Source organism: Haliotis asinina, chromosome 8, assembly GCF_037392515.1.
Source record: "Haliotis asinina isolate JCU_RB_2024 chromosome 8, JCU_Hal_asi_v2, whole genome shotgun sequence".
NCBI classification, from domain to species: Eukaryota; Metazoa; Mollusca; class Gastropoda; order Lepetellida; family Haliotidae; genus Haliotis; species Haliotis asinina.
In genome coordinates this window covers 8,431,864-8,450,835 of record NC_090287.1, presented here as the reverse complement: position 1 = coordinate 8,450,835, position 18,972 = coordinate 8,431,864, and the positions used below count along the sequence as shown (strand labels likewise).

General features: G+C 38.8%; 3 protein-coding genes across 4 annotated transcripts in view; 1 reads left to right on the top strand and 2 right to left on the bottom strand.

Annotated features, from left to right (window-relative positions):
• Positions 1-6,606, top strand: part of LOC137293738 (alpha-mannosidase 2-like) — a 95,986-nt gene extending 89,380 nt beyond the window's left edge. For both annotated transcript variants that reach the window (XM_067824450.1, XM_067824451.1), the window contains one exon: positions 186-6,606. In XM_067824450.1, coding sequence (XP_067680551.1) covers positions 276-3,521 — 3,246 coding nt within the window. In that variant the 5' untranslated portion in view covers positions 186-275 and the 3' untranslated portion in view covers positions 3,522-6,606. The remainder of the gene's footprint in view (positions 1-185) is intronic.
• A 5,024-nt stretch (positions 6,607-11,630) lies between these two features.
• LOC137294395 (collagen alpha-2(I) chain-like) lies at positions 11,631-13,958 on the bottom strand. The gene is made up of 2 exons (XM_067825397.1): positions 13,944-13,958; positions 11,631-13,382 (listed from the first exon to the last, which is right to left on the bottom strand). The coding sequence occupies exons 1-2, from the start codon at positions 13,956-13,958 to the stop codon at positions 11,631-11,633; spliced, it is 1,767 nt and encodes a 588-aa protein (XP_067681498.1).
• Positions 13,959-15,184: 1,226 nt separating this feature from the next.
• LOC137294394 (uncharacterized) lies at positions 15,185-18,953 on the bottom strand (the record flags this gene model as incomplete). Its single annotated transcript, XM_067825396.1, has 2 exons — positions 15,185-15,792; positions 18,778-18,953. Coding segments are annotated over 2 exons (615 nt in total), but the record flags the coding sequence as incomplete, so codon positions are not given.
• Positions 18,954-18,972: the final 19 nt, after the last annotated feature.

The window sequence follows — 18,972 nt, the reverse complement described above, 5'->3', positions numbered from 1 at the left end:
CCTGCCTGACTCTGCCTTACTCTGACTGACCCTTCTGCACCACACTTTACTACCCTGCTCCACCCTGCTCCACCCTGCTCCACCCTGCCCTGCCCCACACTTGGCCACCCATGCTCTCTCTGCCCTCTACTGTCATATTTGTATGATGCAATCCATGAGGCTAACAAGTGTGTATCTTTTTCCAGGTTGCAGTGCCCAGGGACTATATGAAGGAGGCGGGTGAAGGCTAAGATGTGTAAGAGGCTGGCCATCACCCATAACAAGATTGTTCCAGGATGAAGTTTTGGCAGCGTCTTGTGATCCTATGCAGTTCTGCATTCATAACCCTTACAGTTCTGTACTACTACACTGACGATGGCCTGTATGAGAACCCCCACATCAACCATGCTAGACTGGTGGAGCCCAACTACTGGCCAGTCAAACACTTCTCCATGGAACAGGATGCCAGCATGTGTCACTTTCAACACACGGCCACATCCAGATCTAATATCTCCACATATGATGTGTACCAGCAGACTGACTTCAACTTGCACCCTGACGGGTCCTATGAGATGCCAACAGCTCCTCCTGATTTCCCCAGTCGAGTTGACCATGAGCTGGAACAGCTTGAGGTGATTGTGGTCCCCCACTCTCACAACGATCCTGGATGGCTGAAGACTGTAGATGAGTACTATGTGGACCAGACGAAGCATATCCTCACCAACATGGTCAACAAACTGACTGACTACCCTAACATGACCTTCATTTGGGCAGAGACAGTCTATTTCAGTATGTGGTGGAATGAGCTGGAAGATGCTGTGAAGGTCCATGTGCGCCGTCTGGTCCGTCGTGGGCAGCTAGAAATTGTCCTGGGTGGGTGGGTGATGCCTGATGAAGCATCAACCCATTATGTGTCTGTGATAGATCAACTTCTGGAAGGTCATCAGTGGATGTGGGAAAACCTTGGGGTGAAGCCTGAGAACAGTTGGTCAATTGATCCATTTGGATATTCTGGGACTATGCCGTATCTATGGAAGAAAGCTGGCATGGAGAACATGGTGATCCAGCGAGTTCATCAGGCAATCAAAGGATCTCTCATTTCCAAAAACAGTCTTGAGTTTATGTGGCGGCAGTACTGGGATACCAAAGGGGCCAATGACATCCTGTGTCATGTCATGCCCTATATGTTGTACAGCATCAAATACACCTGTGGACCAAATAGGTTTATCTGCTTACTGTTTGACTTCAGACAGGTCCCCAATGAATACTCTGAGAGCAGAGCAAAAGGTATCACTTCTGAGAACCTTGAAAAACAAGCCAAATATTTGTATGAACAATATCGCAAAAAGTCATACCTGTATAAATACAATACCATTCTTGTTCCTCTGGGTGATGACTTCCGCTTTGACTATGAGGTTGAATGGGACCAACAGTACACAAACTATGGGAAACTTATGAACTATATGAACAACAGGAGAGACTGGAAGATTAATGTGAGATTTGGAACCCTCAAGGACTACTTTGAACACATGAAGCAGCAGAAAGCCAGCAAGATGTATTACAGGAAAGATAAAGGTCTGCCTGTCCTGAGCGGAGACTTCTTCCCTTATTCCGACAGGAACAATGAATACTGGACAGGCTACTACACTACAAGACCTTTTGACAAAAGGTTTTCACGAGACGTCCAGAACCAGATCCAAGCTGCAGACACATTGAACACTGTAGCATATGCATATTTCAAAAAGTGGAGGATGCCAACTAGAGATCATTACTTCAAATATGCCACTTTCTTACAACAGGCTCGAAGAAGCCTGGGATTGTTTCTTCATCATGATGCCATCACAGGAACATCCAAGGAATATGTGGTTGTGGATTATGAAACTCAGCTCCTACAGGCTTACAATGCCACACAGTCAGTGATGCAGATGACAATCCAGTCACTGCTGTCCAAGGGCAAGGTGGAGTCACCACTTGTATTCCGACCAGAAACTGTCAGACGCCACTTCAGTGAGCAGCCCAGGAAGCAGACCATTGAGGTTCAGGAGGAGGGCACAAGAGTAGTTCTGTTCAACCCTCTGGCCCAGTTCAGAAGGGAGGTTATTCATCTCCATGTTAGCACGGATCATCTGATCATTAAAAATGACAAGTTGCAAGTGATACCTTGTCAGGTGAATCCGATATGGGATGAAAGTTTGATTGTGTCAAATGTAAAGTTTGAGGTGGTGTTTATTGCTGAGTTGGCACCATTTAGTATAACACCTTTCATGTTATTTAAAACAGATGAATTTGACCATAACAATGTCTTCCCCTCCAAGATATCTGTGTATAATACAGAGACTCTTATCGTGCCACCAGAGGTCAGGTTTCCACAAAGCAGGCCAAGGAAAGATAACTTTCATCCAATAGTGATGGAGAATGAGAAAATTAAGCTGGTGTTTAAACCTACCAATGGAGGACTGCAATACATAATAGAAAAAGCCACAGGCAACAAGACCGATATTGGTCTGGAGTTTTTAGCCTATAAATCCCAGGGCAGTGGCGCCTATCTTTTTTATCCTTCTAGTGAGGCTAAACCTGCATTCTACATCAACAACATTCCAGTTATTCGTGTGATTGAAGGGCCCCTGATGTCCAGACTGGAGGTACTATTTCAGCCCTATCTGCAGCATTCAGTCCAGCTGTACAGCCACCCTGAGCTGCAGGCATCAGGAGTCCGCATCGCCAACACTATCAACATCAAGATGTTGAAGGAAAAGGAAATCATTATGAGAATGAAAACAGACATTCACAGCAAAGACTCATCATACTACACAGACCAAAATGGATTCCAAATGATCAAACGCAAAACAAATAAGAATGTTCGTATAGAGGCTAACTACTACCCAATGACGTCAACAGCATTCTTGGATGATGAACATCGAAGACTGACATTACACTCCAGTCAGTCACATGGTGTAGCTTCTCTTGAATCTGGATGGCTGGAAGTAATGCTAGACAGGCAGACCATCTATGATGACAACCGTGGACTTCAAGAGTCGATTGAGGATATCAAGGAGGTCACATTGGACTTTTTGTTGCTCCTTGAGAAGCGGAACCATCTTTCAAAACAGCAAGAAGCTCACTATGCACTACCATCGCTGCTCAGCACTTCCTTAAATGACCTCCTCCAGCAGCCAGTCATGATTTACTTCAGTCTTGTAGATTCCAACATATTTCAGCACACTTTGCTGCCGTTGGGATCAGCATTGCCCTGTGACACTACAGTGGTTAGTTTCCGCAGTCTCTCCACAGCAAACCTTGCCTACAATGGTACAAGTTTGATTTTACATCGCCGTGGTTACAACTGTGATTTCCCTGCTCCAGGGTTGCAATGTGCTGTGACTGACAGATCAATGTCTCTTGCATCACTGCTCAAAGACTTCCCAGTGGGATCTCTAAGGGAGACAACTCTCACCCATCTTTATGATAAAGCCACTGTTGATATTCATTCTCCTTTAGGGTTATCTCCCATGGAAATTGTAACATACCATATAAGGTGGTAGTTTTGTATAAAGATTGGAGAAGCTTGAGACAAAAACATTCACACCATCAAGCACAGATTTCATAGACAGATGACATGAATGCCTGTCAGTTTCTTTGTTGTGAACTGATTATAGCACAAGAACTAAGCCAAGCAGAGGAGTCTAGTGATGACGTAAATTATGCATAAGTGCTGTCTTTTAACACCATCTTCATCCATGCAGATCGACATGCTGATCATTATTTAGTTTATATACAATGCTATCATTTCAGTAAGTGATGCCCAAAAAGGTTGACTTGTTCGGTTTGTACACAATTCCAGCAAGACACACTGTTGCACTTTTTAAATTTAATTCAGTGGATTGAATGTATATGTATGAATTCTACTGGATTGAAGTGTTCCCACTATCATATATGAGGTCCTTTAGTTTATTTGATAGACACAAAGATGAATGGAAGTCTGATTAGACATTCAGCTGTAAGTAGGGGCTATTTTTTAAATCAGTGCTATCATGCTGTTTGCATTCAGTGATCCAATAAGTTATATACTACTCAACTTTCACTAGGGATATTCAGATATCATTCTTTTTAGACTTTTACGTTATAAGAATCAGTTTTATATGACATGGATAGGTCAATGATATACTTATCTAAAGTTTGATGCCATGAAATGTGAATACACCATTGTTGACATGCTTCAAATGCTTGATAGTGACATGAAATTATCAGTAACCACTGGTCTACTCCTGATAGTGATATATACTACTCAAAGTAAGTTAAGGAACACCTGATTGTTTTGTAACTAGTTCATCTGTCATTGCTGATGGTGGTTTTGACCAGTGAGCGAAATAGTTTCTAAAAATGTCCAGCCAGTCAGGATAGTTACTCATAAAATGCCAGTGGCTATTTCCACGCTGGTTTTAACGGCCTTCTGTATGTACTTAGCTTGTTTTGCATGGTATATTCCTACCAACCAACATTTTGAAGACATTGCCTCTGTACTGGCTCATCGTTCAGAGTATATGATGCGTGTCATGTTTTTTGATACTGCATCTGCTTTCATCCAAGCTATTATTTTCCAGTAATGTTATACACTGCCGTAAATGTTTAGAGATTGTCTTTTCATATGGATCTAACTTAAATCTGGAAAGTTTGTGTATAATGAATTGACAAAAATAGGTATTAAGTGTAGGATCTCCATCAAAGTAATTACTATTGGTTGTATTTTTACTTACCAAATATCTGATTCCGGGAGAAGAAAGTGCATCACACAATTAAGCCAATCATTACATATATTTCACCAATCTGTACATTAACATATTTTCTTAATATAATAACCTTGTGATATATGTGAAGTATGATATTTTTGTGATTTTGTGTTCCTTTCACTTTAAATGAAGTCTAAAGCATATGAAAGAGAACAAACACATTCAAAATGTAAATTTGACAGTATAAAAGTATAGTTTGAGATAATAAGTTACAAGACAGGATTATTTCCTGTTAAGTATTCAGCCTGAAATGAGAAAGAGGTGGCATGCAGATCTATGAAGGACAGAAATCAGACTGACATTACCATGTTTGAATATTGGTAATAGTGAGTTTGGTTGATGGCTTTCAACCACAGCTTCATGATTAAGACAGAGTTACTTCACAGACCAACATTATAGTTAGTTTCATATCTTGTAGGGAAGACCTTTTAATCCTTAATTCACCTCCACAGCACAGGAAACAATACCAATGGTGCTGATTTTATACAATGTCAAATTCTTAGTTGTCTTGTGTGCCAAAATCACAATTTTATTGTTTTAGATCACTCGCTGATCTATAGCACGTTTAAATTTGATTGGGGTATGGCAATTTTTATCAGTGTGTGTTGAAATGAGATTACCTGTAGTTTATTTTCAGAATTCTCTGGTATTAGCTACTGCTTGGATTAAAATTCAAAATTACACCGAAAATAATATGGAATTCATTTCGTGCTAAGTTTTGTTGAAAGGTGTTTGAAAGGAGAGTGTTTCATGAGAGGGACTCATTTGTACTTAGATCACATGTATAATTTATGCCTATCAATACCATTGGATTATTTGTGACATGACATTTGAGGTAGAAAAGAAATAGTTTTATCTAGCACAGAATGTTGATGTGTGAATTCATCAATTTTACATTGTTTCACACAAATGTACAATCAACTGGCTACCCTAAGTACTACCAGAAATTCCCAAACTTATCTACCCTCATTAATATTCCATCTGTCAGATTCTATCCATTCTATCAGAAATTCATGAAACTTAACAGACATAAGCCTATTGCCCTTTCTAGTCTGTTATTGCAAACATACTATCTACATATACATTGCATTTTTTATGTTATCAGGAATATTTTGTTGTCAATATCAGTGTCAGTTCATTTGGGATTAACTTAAGTTTCAGCTGAAGAGTGGGATGGAAAGAATGTATTATTTTATAAACTTAATCAGAAATATATTTCATGCTGTATAAATCAAAGCAGCACAACTATGTTTGGAAAGTATAATGTTTATTTTATCATTCCACTGACAAACCTTTTTTTAATATGACATGTTTCTATCCCTTTAGGTTGTCAATTATTTGGGTAGTTGGGGTATTGAGGGTTGGGGGTATTGCTGATCATGCCATGATTGTTGGGGAGTATTGCCTTAAGAGGGCTGAAATCATACTCACTCTCAATAATATGTCTGGGATCATTACCTGAAACAACATGAAATATTATGTGATCAGTTGTCTGAACAGTAGTATCTGTGTTGGAAGTAAGAATTAGTGAACAGCATACCATCTGATCATGTTCATACAGTACACTCACATCCATATATTTCACCATGATAGAGTGGTGGAGTTTTTCAATTGTAAATATTTGAATTATTTTATTGTATATATTATTTTACATTGTGTTTAATCAGCAGAATCATAGAAAGGAGGTATAGAACATGTTGAAACTCTGCATCTGCAGAAGTGATGTTTTGCAAAAAAAAGAACAAAACAAAAAAACATGAAAGTGCTAAAATCCTTAAGTGTTCATCAGAATCACTACTTTCAGATAATCATATTTCGAGGCTAAAAAAATTCACAAAGTTTTCTCTGAGAGATGTATTATATATAAAAAATATCATTTTGTTAGAACACACTGAAAAATTATACACAATTCTACGAAGAAATGTATTGTCCCATAATTGTAATTAGGACCCAATATGGCCACAGTGTAATATGTTGTTTGTTGACTCTAAAGCTTGGGTAGATGAAATAAAAATATATTTGCTTTACCTCAAAATATTTTGTTTTAATTGGCTGAAAGATGTGCTGGTGCATGATGTCTTATTTCGACATGGAGAATTATCTGTACAAAATATCTGCATTATTGTTTGGCAGACACAAACTATATGAATCATTTCTTTGATGATGTTTTTGGTATTGATCATAAGTTTGTGATTAAACTGACATTGGATGATACCATATATTGTATTGCAGTATTAATTATGTAGAAGTCTGACACTTTTTAATCATGAACAAAGGATATAAATATGAATTATTGATACACCTGTGTAGTAACAGGTCAGTGCTAGTGAATTAATTTGACAGGTGTTGCCAAAAGTACCATATTTCCTCTAATATGTACTCTGGTGCTTCCAAACCCAGTGGGTATTGGAGACATGGCAGTAATTAGAGACATTGTGCCTAATATTTCAACTCTAATGTCACACAAGCTGCGGTCACAAATATATTGACATGAAAACATAATGTTCTTTATATAGAATGTATTAAAGATAAAGTTGGTTGGTATGTTGTGCTGCAATATTCCCGCAATATGGAGATTGTCTTCAATGGTCAAGTCTGGACGAGGCAATCCAGTGATCAATAGCACGAGCACAACTCGTGGGATACAATAACACATGTGAACCAAGTCAGGGAGTCCTCTTAGTCACCTCTGATGACGAGCATGGGTTGCTGAAGATCAGTTCTAAGCAAGATCTTCACGGGTTAGTCATAAAACAGCAAATAAAAACAACTGGAGTGTTACTTATATAAGTGTTAATATATAAAGATACTTTAATATAACGTACCAAACATTAATGTAAGTGCTTTAAACCCTACGCTTTGTGGATTGTGTTGGCTATTGGCTTATTTCAGGAACTATGGTACATTATGAAATGTTGTAAGTTGGAAATATCATGATTTACAGGCTGATCTGTGATAGAAATAAACTTGTGAAATATTGTAAGTGTAATTGAATTTTATTTTCACAAAGCTACTGTTATATTTTTCTTTTTCACAAAGGTACTGTTTTAAACTTCATTTGAGTACCAGTGGCATGTTTGACTGTCAGGAACATGTTAGCACACTTCTGTCATTCTTATACAGGGAAGTTAATACTTCTTAATATTTAAATGATATGCTTTTGTTATTACCAATAACCTGTGTTATTACTGGTATCAATTCATATTTTACTTCATATCGAGTTACAACATATCATAGCCAGATTATGATCTATAACTGCTTTACTGCATTTTTTACTTCAAAACAACATAACCAGAGCATCAGAGACAAGTCAAAAGTAACTTTTCATGCAAGTTAATCACAAAGTGGTTAATAGCAACAGTTTTTGTAAGACAGGTCATCAGAAGCTTGGACATTTTGGTAATATAAGAGCAACTTTGTGTCTTCATTTGATTATTAATGACACTGAATTATATTGTGCTTGAAAACATGTTAAACAATGAAATCATGTATTCAGTAGTTATTTAAGATATTAATGATACGTTTATTCCAGACAATACATTAAGCTTTGTATTGACTAGCAGATCTTGTCATGTCAATATTTTTTGACCTGTCAAATTGGTGTACCAACAGTATACAATACCTTATTTCAACTATGTGTGCAAGTTAATGATAGGGTCAGACTTTGATTTTCTTGTCTAATCCATTCTACATTTGAAGAAGCATTTCAGACTTTGCATGGATATATCTATTAAAACAGCCAGGACCGTCCCTTTCTATATTTGCCTGTTCCCAGTTTTGTAAATCATTGTGCACGAAATGATCAACATTAGACAGAAACAGAATGTACAGATTATTATTCTGAGGTGAAAACCTGAAGTGTTACAGCTGTGGGATTGACCATAGTCCAAAACATCAGTTTGCTGTGCAGAGTTGTGTCAGGAATCTGTGATGATGGATTTGAATCCCAGGCTGGTTTACAGGAACAAGTTACCTTTGCTTCTCCATACTATTTTTACTTTGGTTTGCAAATATATACACCGGACATGGATCTCCAGCCCTAGAAACATGGGAAGCAAGTGAAAGAGTAAAACGGTTATTACAATAACAAAGCATATCTGTAAATAGTTGATATTGTTTTGTATCTTTCAGTATGACAGTTTTCAGTTTCTGAAGAAACAAATCTATCTCTATGTCAAGATAGAAAACAATTTCCTGAAATTATAAGTTTCTTGGAATTTATTGAGTATTTGGTGCTTAACCAGTTTTGTAAGGTTTATATGTTTGAAATGTTTAGAAAATATATTTATGTGTGGGATATCTGTTCGTCATCTTTATGAACTGGTGGAGTGTTTCTACAGCACCAAGATAGTGGTACACTATCACAGCCCTTCACAAGGCAGAATAACTACTGAAGCTTATGTTGAAGCTGCTGTCAGGCTGTGTTATGTTAAATATAATGACTCTCAGTTGACAACATGTCACCTGTCTAAAATAAAAGTTTTAAAAAGTGAAAAGGAAGTTGTATATATGAAATCAAAATACATTGTATTTCAAATTCTGTAAATTTAAAACAATATAATGAGAATAATTACCCTGACTCAACCAATCTTAAAAGAAATTCCATTTTCTGATTTAAAAAAACGCTTTTAACATGATATATCATTGGAACAACTTTGCTGTATAATTTGCAGATTAGTACGTCAGGCCATCCTGGCCCAGCAGGTAGTGCTGTCACTGACAACATGGGTTCAGTTCTACACATGGGTTTTTTGTGTTCCACGTCAGGTATGGCTGGTGAATTGCAGCTAAATTCAGTGTCAATTCACACTGGTTCTAATTATTTGCAGGAAACATGTCTGATGCTCAAATATGTATTCCATAGTCTAAAGTTTCTTTCAAACATACCATTATTGATGCCATGTCAAGTGATGCATGTCAGGTGTATCAATTCTGGATTTTCATTGGTGCAGAATGGTCCATTGTCAGCATAGAGATGTATTCATGTGACGCTATCATCATGTTGATTCTGTCCCGACAATGGTTTCATAATAACCTATACAGGACATCTCATCATTAACTGTGTGAATATGTTTGAAACGTTGGTTCAGTTTGAATGTCTGATTTTTTCATGCCTTGAACTGATCATGTTGATTGGAAATAAAATAATTTAACCAAGATGGTCTCATGTTTTCTGTAGGTCATTTGTAGCCTTACAGCCAGAATGTGTGTAATGGGTGTGAAATACATACTGTACAGAAAAAGAAATGCAACATTTTGTCAAATTACAAGATACAAGACAAGAACATGAATGATTATTACTTTCATGAAATTTCATTTATATTTTTTTTTTATATTTTTAATTTCTTTTGCAGTTCAGTATATGATAGGATTTGTGTTTTATAATGTGATTTTTATATATATATTTTTTTCATTAATTTAATTTTTGTTTGATAGTTTATTCATTCTATGTAAACATGTGACATGATTCATTCTAGTAATGCAACACAAGCCCTGACCAGTATGTTAACAACTAAACTTGTTCATGAACAACACAAAATGGTTGTGTGGATTATTTCTGTTGGCTTCTGAAATATAAACTTGAAACAGTTTCCTTGAAGAGCCAGTCAAATGCCACAATATCAACTGCAGTTTATCTATAAATAACCTCATCACAGGAGCAGGCAAAGGCAGACAAAAGTCATTCAAGAGTTATCTTACTTCAGATTCAAATTTCATCTAATCGTTAATAACATTCTAAAACTGGATGAAAAACTTGTAAAAATGTAACCTGATAGTGTTCATATAATTGGTGTTAGTTCTGCTTTGCTGATCAGTAATAACAGTAACATTCTAGTTTTGCAGCCTCAGACAGCTCAAGTTTGTTCATTACTGTGTGCAGTGCTTCAGACCACAATGCAACAGTGAAAAAGATAGAAGCAATTCATTTCGTAACAAAACGCACATTAGGTATGTGCTTAGGTCCTTTACATTTTTTAAGAGGTTCATTACTTGAAAGTAATCAAGGGACTACAGTGAGCACTGGTTTCTTGGAAAACATGCAAGTGGTTGATAGTATGAAGACATTAGTGGTTTTTGGTGTAGGGGCACAAGAGGTTGGTGATATGAAGACATCAACAGTGTATAATATGAAGACACACTAGTGGTAGATAGTATGAAAACAGATTAGTGGTGTATGATCTAGGGACATGCTGGACAGGTGATATGAAGACACAATACTGGTTGATAGTATGAAGACATTAATGGTGTATAGCCTGGGGACAAACTGGTGGTTGATAGTATGAAGATTTTACTGATAAAAAAAATACCAGTGCCTTGAGCTTGTACTAGGTGCATGTGCTATATAAATATACAATAATAATAATGGTTGATAGTGTGAAGACATATAAATGGTTGATAATATGCAGACACTAATGGTGTAAAGGCTCAGGACAAACTGGTGGGCTGGGTGATAGTGATAGACACATTAGTGGTCAATAGTATGAAGACATAACAAGCTCCAGTGGTTGATAGTATGAAGACATGAAGAGGTGTATAGTCGACAAACTGGTGGTAGACATTCCAGAGACCCTTGTGTGACAGAAAAGTTGAAAGTATTAATACACTACTGGTTGATGATGTGGGAACAGCAACAATAAGACAAATATATGGCTGACAGCAAGGAAGCACAAGCATTTGCTAGTCTGAGGACAAACTACTGGTTGAGAATATGGTGATACTGTAATGAATAATAACATGAGGAATATAAGTGTAAACTGTGCATTGTTGGCCTGACATTACAAGACAACCTTGTAACCAGTGTGGCCCCACGGTCCAATGTCACCACCTGTGGTGAACAAGCCAGGGATGTAACAAGCTCCAATGTCACCACCTGTGGTGAACAGGCCAGGGATGTATGAAAGGGACTTTGCCACCAACAGTGGTGAACAGGCCAGGGATGTAACAAGCTCCAATGTCCCCACCAGTGGTGAACAGGCCAGGGATGTAACAAGCTCCAATGTCACCACCAGTGGTGAACAGGCCAGGGTTGTAACAAACTCCAATATCACTCCCAGTGGTGAACAGGCCAGGGATATAACAAGCTCCAATGTCACCACCAGAGGTGAACAGGCCAGGGATGTAACAAGCTCCAATGTCACCACCAGTGGTGAATAGTCCAGGGATGTAACATGGTCCAATGTCACCATCTGTGGTGAACTGGCCAGGGATGTAACATGGTCCAATGTCACCATCTGTGGTGAACAGGCCAGAGATGTAACATGGTCCAATGTTACCATCTGTGGTGAACAGGCCAGGGATGTAACATGGTCCAATGTCCCCACCAGTGGTGAACAGGCCAGAGATGTAACATGGTCCAATGTCACCATCTGTGGTGAACTGGCCAGGGATGTAACATGGTCCAATGTCACCACCAGTGGTGAACAGGCCAGGGATGTAACATGGTCCAATGTCACCACCGGTGGTGAACAGGCCAGGGATGTAACATGGTCCAATGTCACCACCAGTGGTGAATAGTCCAGAGATGTAACATGGTCCAATGTCACCATCTGTGGTGAACTGGCCAGGGATGTAACATGGTCCAATGTCACCATCTGTGGTGAACAGGCCAGAGATGTAACATGGTCCAATGTCACCATCTGTGGTGAACTGGCCAGGGATGTAACATGGTCCAATGTCACCACCAGTGGTGAACAGGCCAGAGATGTAACATGGTCCAATGTCACCATCTGTGGTGAACTGGCCAGGGATGTAACATGGTCCAATGTCACCACCAGTGGTGAACAGGCCAGGGATGTAACATGGTCCAATGTCACCACCAGTGGTGAACAGGCCAGGGATGTAACATTGTCCAATGTCACCATCTGTGGTGAACTGGCCAGGGATGTAAAATGGTCCAATGTCACCACCAGTGGTGAATAGTCCAGGGATGTAACATGGTCCAATGTCACCATCTGTGGTGAACAGGCCAGAGATGTAACAAGCTCCAATGTCACCATCTGTGGTGAACTGGCCAGGGATGTAACATGGTCCAATGTCACCACCAGTGGTGAACAGGCCAGAGATGTAACATGGTCCAATGTCACCACCGGTGGTGAACTGGCCAGGGATGTAACATGGTCCAATGTCACCATCTGTGGTGAACTGGCCAGGGATGTAACATGGTCCAATGTCACCACCGGTGGTGAACTGGCCAGAGATGTAACATGGTCCAATGTCACCACCGGTGGTGAACAGGCCAGGGATGTAACATGGTCCAATGTCACCACCGGTGGTGAACTGGCCAGAGATGTAACAAGCTCCAATGTCACCATCTGTGGTGAACTGGCCAGGGATGTAACATGGTCCAATGTCACCACCGGTGGTGAACTGGCCAGAGATGTAACATGGTCCAATGTCACCACCGGTGGTGAACAGGCCAGAGATGTAACAAGCTCCAATGTCACCACCAGTGGTGAACAGGCCAGGGATGTAACATGGTCCAATGTCACCACCAGTGGTGAATAGTCCAGGGATGTAACATGGTCCAATGTCACCATCTGTGGTGAACTGGCCAGGGATGTAACATGGTCCAATGTCACCACCGGTGGTGAACAGGTGAGGGGTGTAACATGGGGACTTGGTACACAAACATATTAATATTATTATGAGAAATTTTAGTTAAAACTTTCACAAAAAGGCAAAAACAATGACACACGTAGTCTAAATAGAAACCCCGACCAAGACAATGGTTGGCCAAAACATTGGTGCATTTTCTGTTTACTGATCAGATCCATAATGTCCTTTGTTGGCTGATACATGTGTTTGTTTGCATTTGGGTGTGCTACAATCCAGTCATATATGAGTGGTCTGGATGAAACCTATTCTGAACCAGACAATCCTGTGACTGGCATTATGAACATCATTCCATGGATCCACACACTAGGGACCAAGTTGACCAACCTTTATCAAAACAATCCTTTCTGATGTCACAATCAAAGGTGCTTGAGGACCACAATGTGTACAACTATTATCATGAACCAACATATGATAGAGAGGTCAAATTCCATACTCCCGGATTATGTTAACTGTTCTCAGCAACATTATGCAGACGAACTGTAATATCACTAAAATACAGGTGACAACAGTTACACATGATCAAACCACAATATATGCATATAAAATAGATCAGAAATTCACCTTCCTCAGACACATGGTGACATATTATTTGCTCAGTTAATTATATCTTGAGATGTGCACATGCTCGACTGTGCACCACACTGATACAATTCAAAGTCATAAATGCTAGCAACAAATAGCAGAGACATCTGCTTTAAAAGTAGATTTGTTCCCACAATCTAAGGGAAGTAACTCTGGTTAGAATCATGGCGTCATGAACAGGTGTGTACATTTTACACACATGAATCATACATAAAATATAGTATATTCCATAGTATGTTTACTCTGCCATAGTTTCCCGAGATTTCAAGTCATGAGTGATTGCATGTTCATTTAATTTTGGGTAAATTTTGGAGGTGAGAAAGATGTGTGTCAAATTTAAAACCTCAGAGAAACTTTGACTGATGTTCACATTGCACAGTACTAAAAGCCCCTGCTTCTTATGTAGAAAGTGACCCGTGAAGGTCCAGAGTAGAATAGGCCTTCAGCAACCCATGCTTGCCATAAAAGGCAGCTATGCTTGTTGTAAGAGGCGACTAACCAGATTGGGTGGTCAGGCTCGCTGACTGGTTGATACATGTCACCGGTTCCCAATTGCGCAGATCCAGGCTCATGTTGTTGGTCACTGGATTGTCTGGTCCAGACTCGAATATCTACAGACCACCGTCATAACACCTTGTATTCCCTCTCACATACTACGAGGCGAGATAGAATAGGCCTTCAGCGACCCATGCTTGCCATGAAAGGCGACTATGCTTGTCATAAAAGGCAACTAACAAGATCGGGTGCTCAGACTCGCTGACTTGGTTGACACGTCATCGGTTCCCAATTGCGCAGATCCAGGCTCATGTTGTTGGTCACTGGATTGCCTGGTCCAGACTCGAATATCTACAGACCACCGTCATATAGCTGCAATATTGCTGAGTGTGGCATAAAACTAAACTCACTCAAGTCTCGAGCTATTTCTGGGTTCAAAATGGCTGAAACATCTTATCATATCCAGGTTTCAAAATTAACTGGTTTCGGTCTTTCCTCTGCATTTTTCAAATGTTAACAAGCTGCATGGTATATTCTTGGCATAGGTAGTCCAGTTATCAGTTGCAGCCTTACAAGTGCAGGGATCTCAATGAGTTCCAGTCACAGATCCATAATTCTTTGTGTTCAAGACAAATGCTTGATGCAGCTATATGATGGATTTCACCAAAATTGAGCTAGTCAGGACATGCATTACTTCAATCTTTTCTTTCAAAACAATATTAAACTCAATCACTTTTCCAAAATTTTTAATCCAAAATTAATCAGATCAGAAAGCTGAAAAAGAGATTACAGGTACATGACAAAATAGCAAACATTTCTTTGTTATCACAATAACAATATACAAATACATCTCAGAAATAGAGATAAACATGTACAAAAAATAAGTCCTGCTGGTTACATAGCCACATAGTCTTCAGACACACCACCATCCATTGTTTTATCCACTCTACCATCCCGTTCACTTTCTGCGGACTGTGGCTTTTTAGCATAAGCATGAAGATTGTACCGTTCAACATCATCAATGACTCTGAAGTATCTTTTCCCATGATCCTTTGTTGTAATGGCTACAGGACGTGGTGCCAGTGCCTCCATCACTGAGGCAGCAGAAGCCAGAATCTCAAGGGGATTGTTCGTTTTAACATAATGCTTGGTACTGCCACCAATTTTCCTCAACTGCCTTGTTTTTCTCACATCAGTGGTATCTTCTTGAGGAGTGAATTGTCCCTCCTTGAGGTCTTCAGTCCAATGAAATCTAGATGGACCCTTTTCCTTGCCATGGGGGAAATGCCAACTGCAGACTCTGGTGTTAGGTGTTGGATCAAAGTCATCTCGCCTTAAATGACAAACACAAGTATGAAAGAGAAATAAAATTCCACTTCACTAGTAGTGTTCCGATGATCGAAAACAATTGAATATCGATCAAAAGAAGGCTTAAAACTACTTATTGATTGTAAAAAACATATTTACAATTTAGAAATTAAAACATATTGCTAATACTACCTGTTGTTTTACCCTTACAAATGGTAATTAGATTAAAAATGTATAAATTTTGATTATAATCGATAATTGTTCACTCTGATGATCATTAGTGGATTTGATTTCTGATTCCCATCTCCCATTCTTCAACATTCAGTTAGTGACTTACAATCCCCTTTGTGAATGGAGGCTCTGATTTATTGCCATGTTTATTATTATTGATTAGAAGTGTATACTTTATAACATAATTTTACATTTTGCAGTTTGCAGAGGAAACAACCACAGGCACAGGAGGCCAGTCATCACCTGCAACCTTTACAAGTGCAGGGACGCCATGATGGGTCAGATCACATATCTATACTGATGATAATCCATAATTTTCAAGAGAAATGCCTTGTGTCGGTAACTGTTTATCATGGGTGAAGCTGTCCAGGAAAAGTTCTTCTATTGCAAAATGAAACTGACATAATTTCCATGAATACATAGAAACTACTTGTCTTTTTTAAGGTAAATGCAACAGAAATAACAAAAGGTCAGAATGAGTACAGTCTGAAACTGAAACTGACTTCTCAATAGCATCAGACATTATATCCATCTGACATTCATTTGTCATCATTTACAATTTATGAGAGAAATATATTTCATGCTACTGACAAAATGTCACATAACTTGGAAATGGTATTGATCTGCCCTGTAAGCACTTACAAACAAGACAGCCGATAACCAACATTTTCCAGAAATATGAATCCTAGCATACAACACACCAGCATGTGGTTCCAAATCCACAAGATTTAATATATTTAATATAATATATAACTGCATTATAACTTCAATTTGTCATGTCATAACACTGAGTGTTGTCTGTGGAATGTACCTGTACATTTTCCCCATATACTATTATGACACTTTAAAACAATTAAAAAATATGAATACTACAGATTTGATTTGAAATTCAAGTAAATAACACAATAAAGCATATCAATATTTATGGCAAGTAAGGAAGTACAGACTGAATATCAAGTTCAAAGGTGTCATCAGAGGAAAGTTGACATTTTGACCTGTAATTTTTCACTGGTAGTCTTGTGAAAGAATTTTTTGATTTGAATGAGAGAAGCAGTCTGTTAAATTGGTCAAAGAAATAGGACCAAGCAGTTGTTCAAATTGCATGCTGCAAGAAGCAAGCATATTCGAGACTAAATGTTCACTATGAAATGCTGGGCACAAACTATTTATCATTTCCATTCAGTGGCATTCTTAAGAAGTGAAGAAGTAAGAAAAACACCTCTATTCATTATCCTGGTGCAAATTCGACCAGTCTAAGTAAACTTATCCTCTGTACTTTTCGTTACACTCCACCACTGAGTCAGGTAACCTTTGAGACTGACCAATCAGAACACAGCTTACCAAATCGCGAAAGTGCACATTCGCACATCCCTTATGAACTTTTTATCTTTTTACACATATTTAGTGTACGATTGCTTCCGGGTGATGCACACGGCGTACGTACTGCCATGACAACTGTGAGTAAAAACAGTCGTTGAAAATAGTGTTTTTGACAATATTCAAGGATGTTATCTTGTGGAAATATTAGCTTATGGTAACCATGTCAACAGAAACCCCAAAGCGTATATACTGCAGGTCAAATAACTGTGTTATATGCTGAGTTTTGTTTATGGAGAGATCTGTGTCGGTGACCTGAATATTTTGAAAGTCCCTCCGATCCCTAAATAGTAGCCGTTGTCTGATTGGTTAAATCTATTCAACTGTCTCGCATTTGATTGGACTGTGATTGGTTGCTCAAAGGTTACCTGACGTGACCTTCTACTAGGTTTTGTTAGACTCAGTGGTGGAGTGTAACGAAATACACTGAGACGAAGTATACTTAGACTGAAATTCGACATGCTATACCTTGTGGAGAGCTAGAGTTATCATGATATTGCTTCAGTCTGTTACCTCACAGCATGGCAATGCTTGTCAAATCAATGTCCTTGGAAATGCACTTCTGCTGACATTTTCAGCAAAATTTTTTTTAAAAAATCAAGGTTTATACTGTGGCCTTTTGTGGCCACACATCAAGGCTGATGGATTCAAACCACACAACTACAACACTGTTGAGACTGAAAGCACCTCGTGACATTTAACAGATCTGATGACCAGTGAGGGGCTTCTGAGATTCCGTTTGTTAATACTTGACTCAAATTTACCAATAAATGCTGAGTTCATGTAGAGCTGTAATTCTAGTAGGATAATGTAACCCTGTACAGAATTAATAACTAAGCCCCAAACAGTAGAATAAAACCCATTTCAAACAATTTCCACGTTTTTGTTTTCTGTTTAACTAGATTAATCAGGAAAGCAAAAAATACTATGACATGATAAGTATTAGTTTGCAGTTACATATATTCCATGCACTGACGCAGGGAGTAGACTGAAGATTCATGTGGCAAAAAATGTTGATGCGATGAATAGGAACCACTGGTATTCTGTCAAGCTCTATAACCTAGTGAACGTAATGTCCATGGCTTCCATCTATGGCTACATGTAATTCTGCTTCCTTTTCAACCTCCCCACATTTGGCATTTCAGAGACACATTACACATGTATACACAAGTCAGCTAGTCAGGCTAGTTCATACCGAAGACTGGGAGAAGAAACAATAAAATCTGTACTTTCTTCAGAGCAACTTACTTTAATTTTGTCACAAGATCTGAGATTCATATTTTAAGGTTAGTGCAAAACATACTATGTATTGAGCGCAAATCACAGCAAAATTTATCAGCCAGACTGAGTGACAGCTGACATGATCGATATTGTTCATATAGAATTCATTGGTATCCCTTACTGAATCATCAAGATCCATTTCCTTCGAGTAGCAGGATTAGCAGGAAAACGATAAAATGACAAATGGGGGTTCGTTTCACTTCTGTTCCTGCACTGTGGTACGCAACAGTGTGGCATGTTCCCCAAATTCGCCAACCAACATGTCGTCAAAATGGACCCGGAAGAATCATAGTCACGTGATGCGAAAGGTCACCGG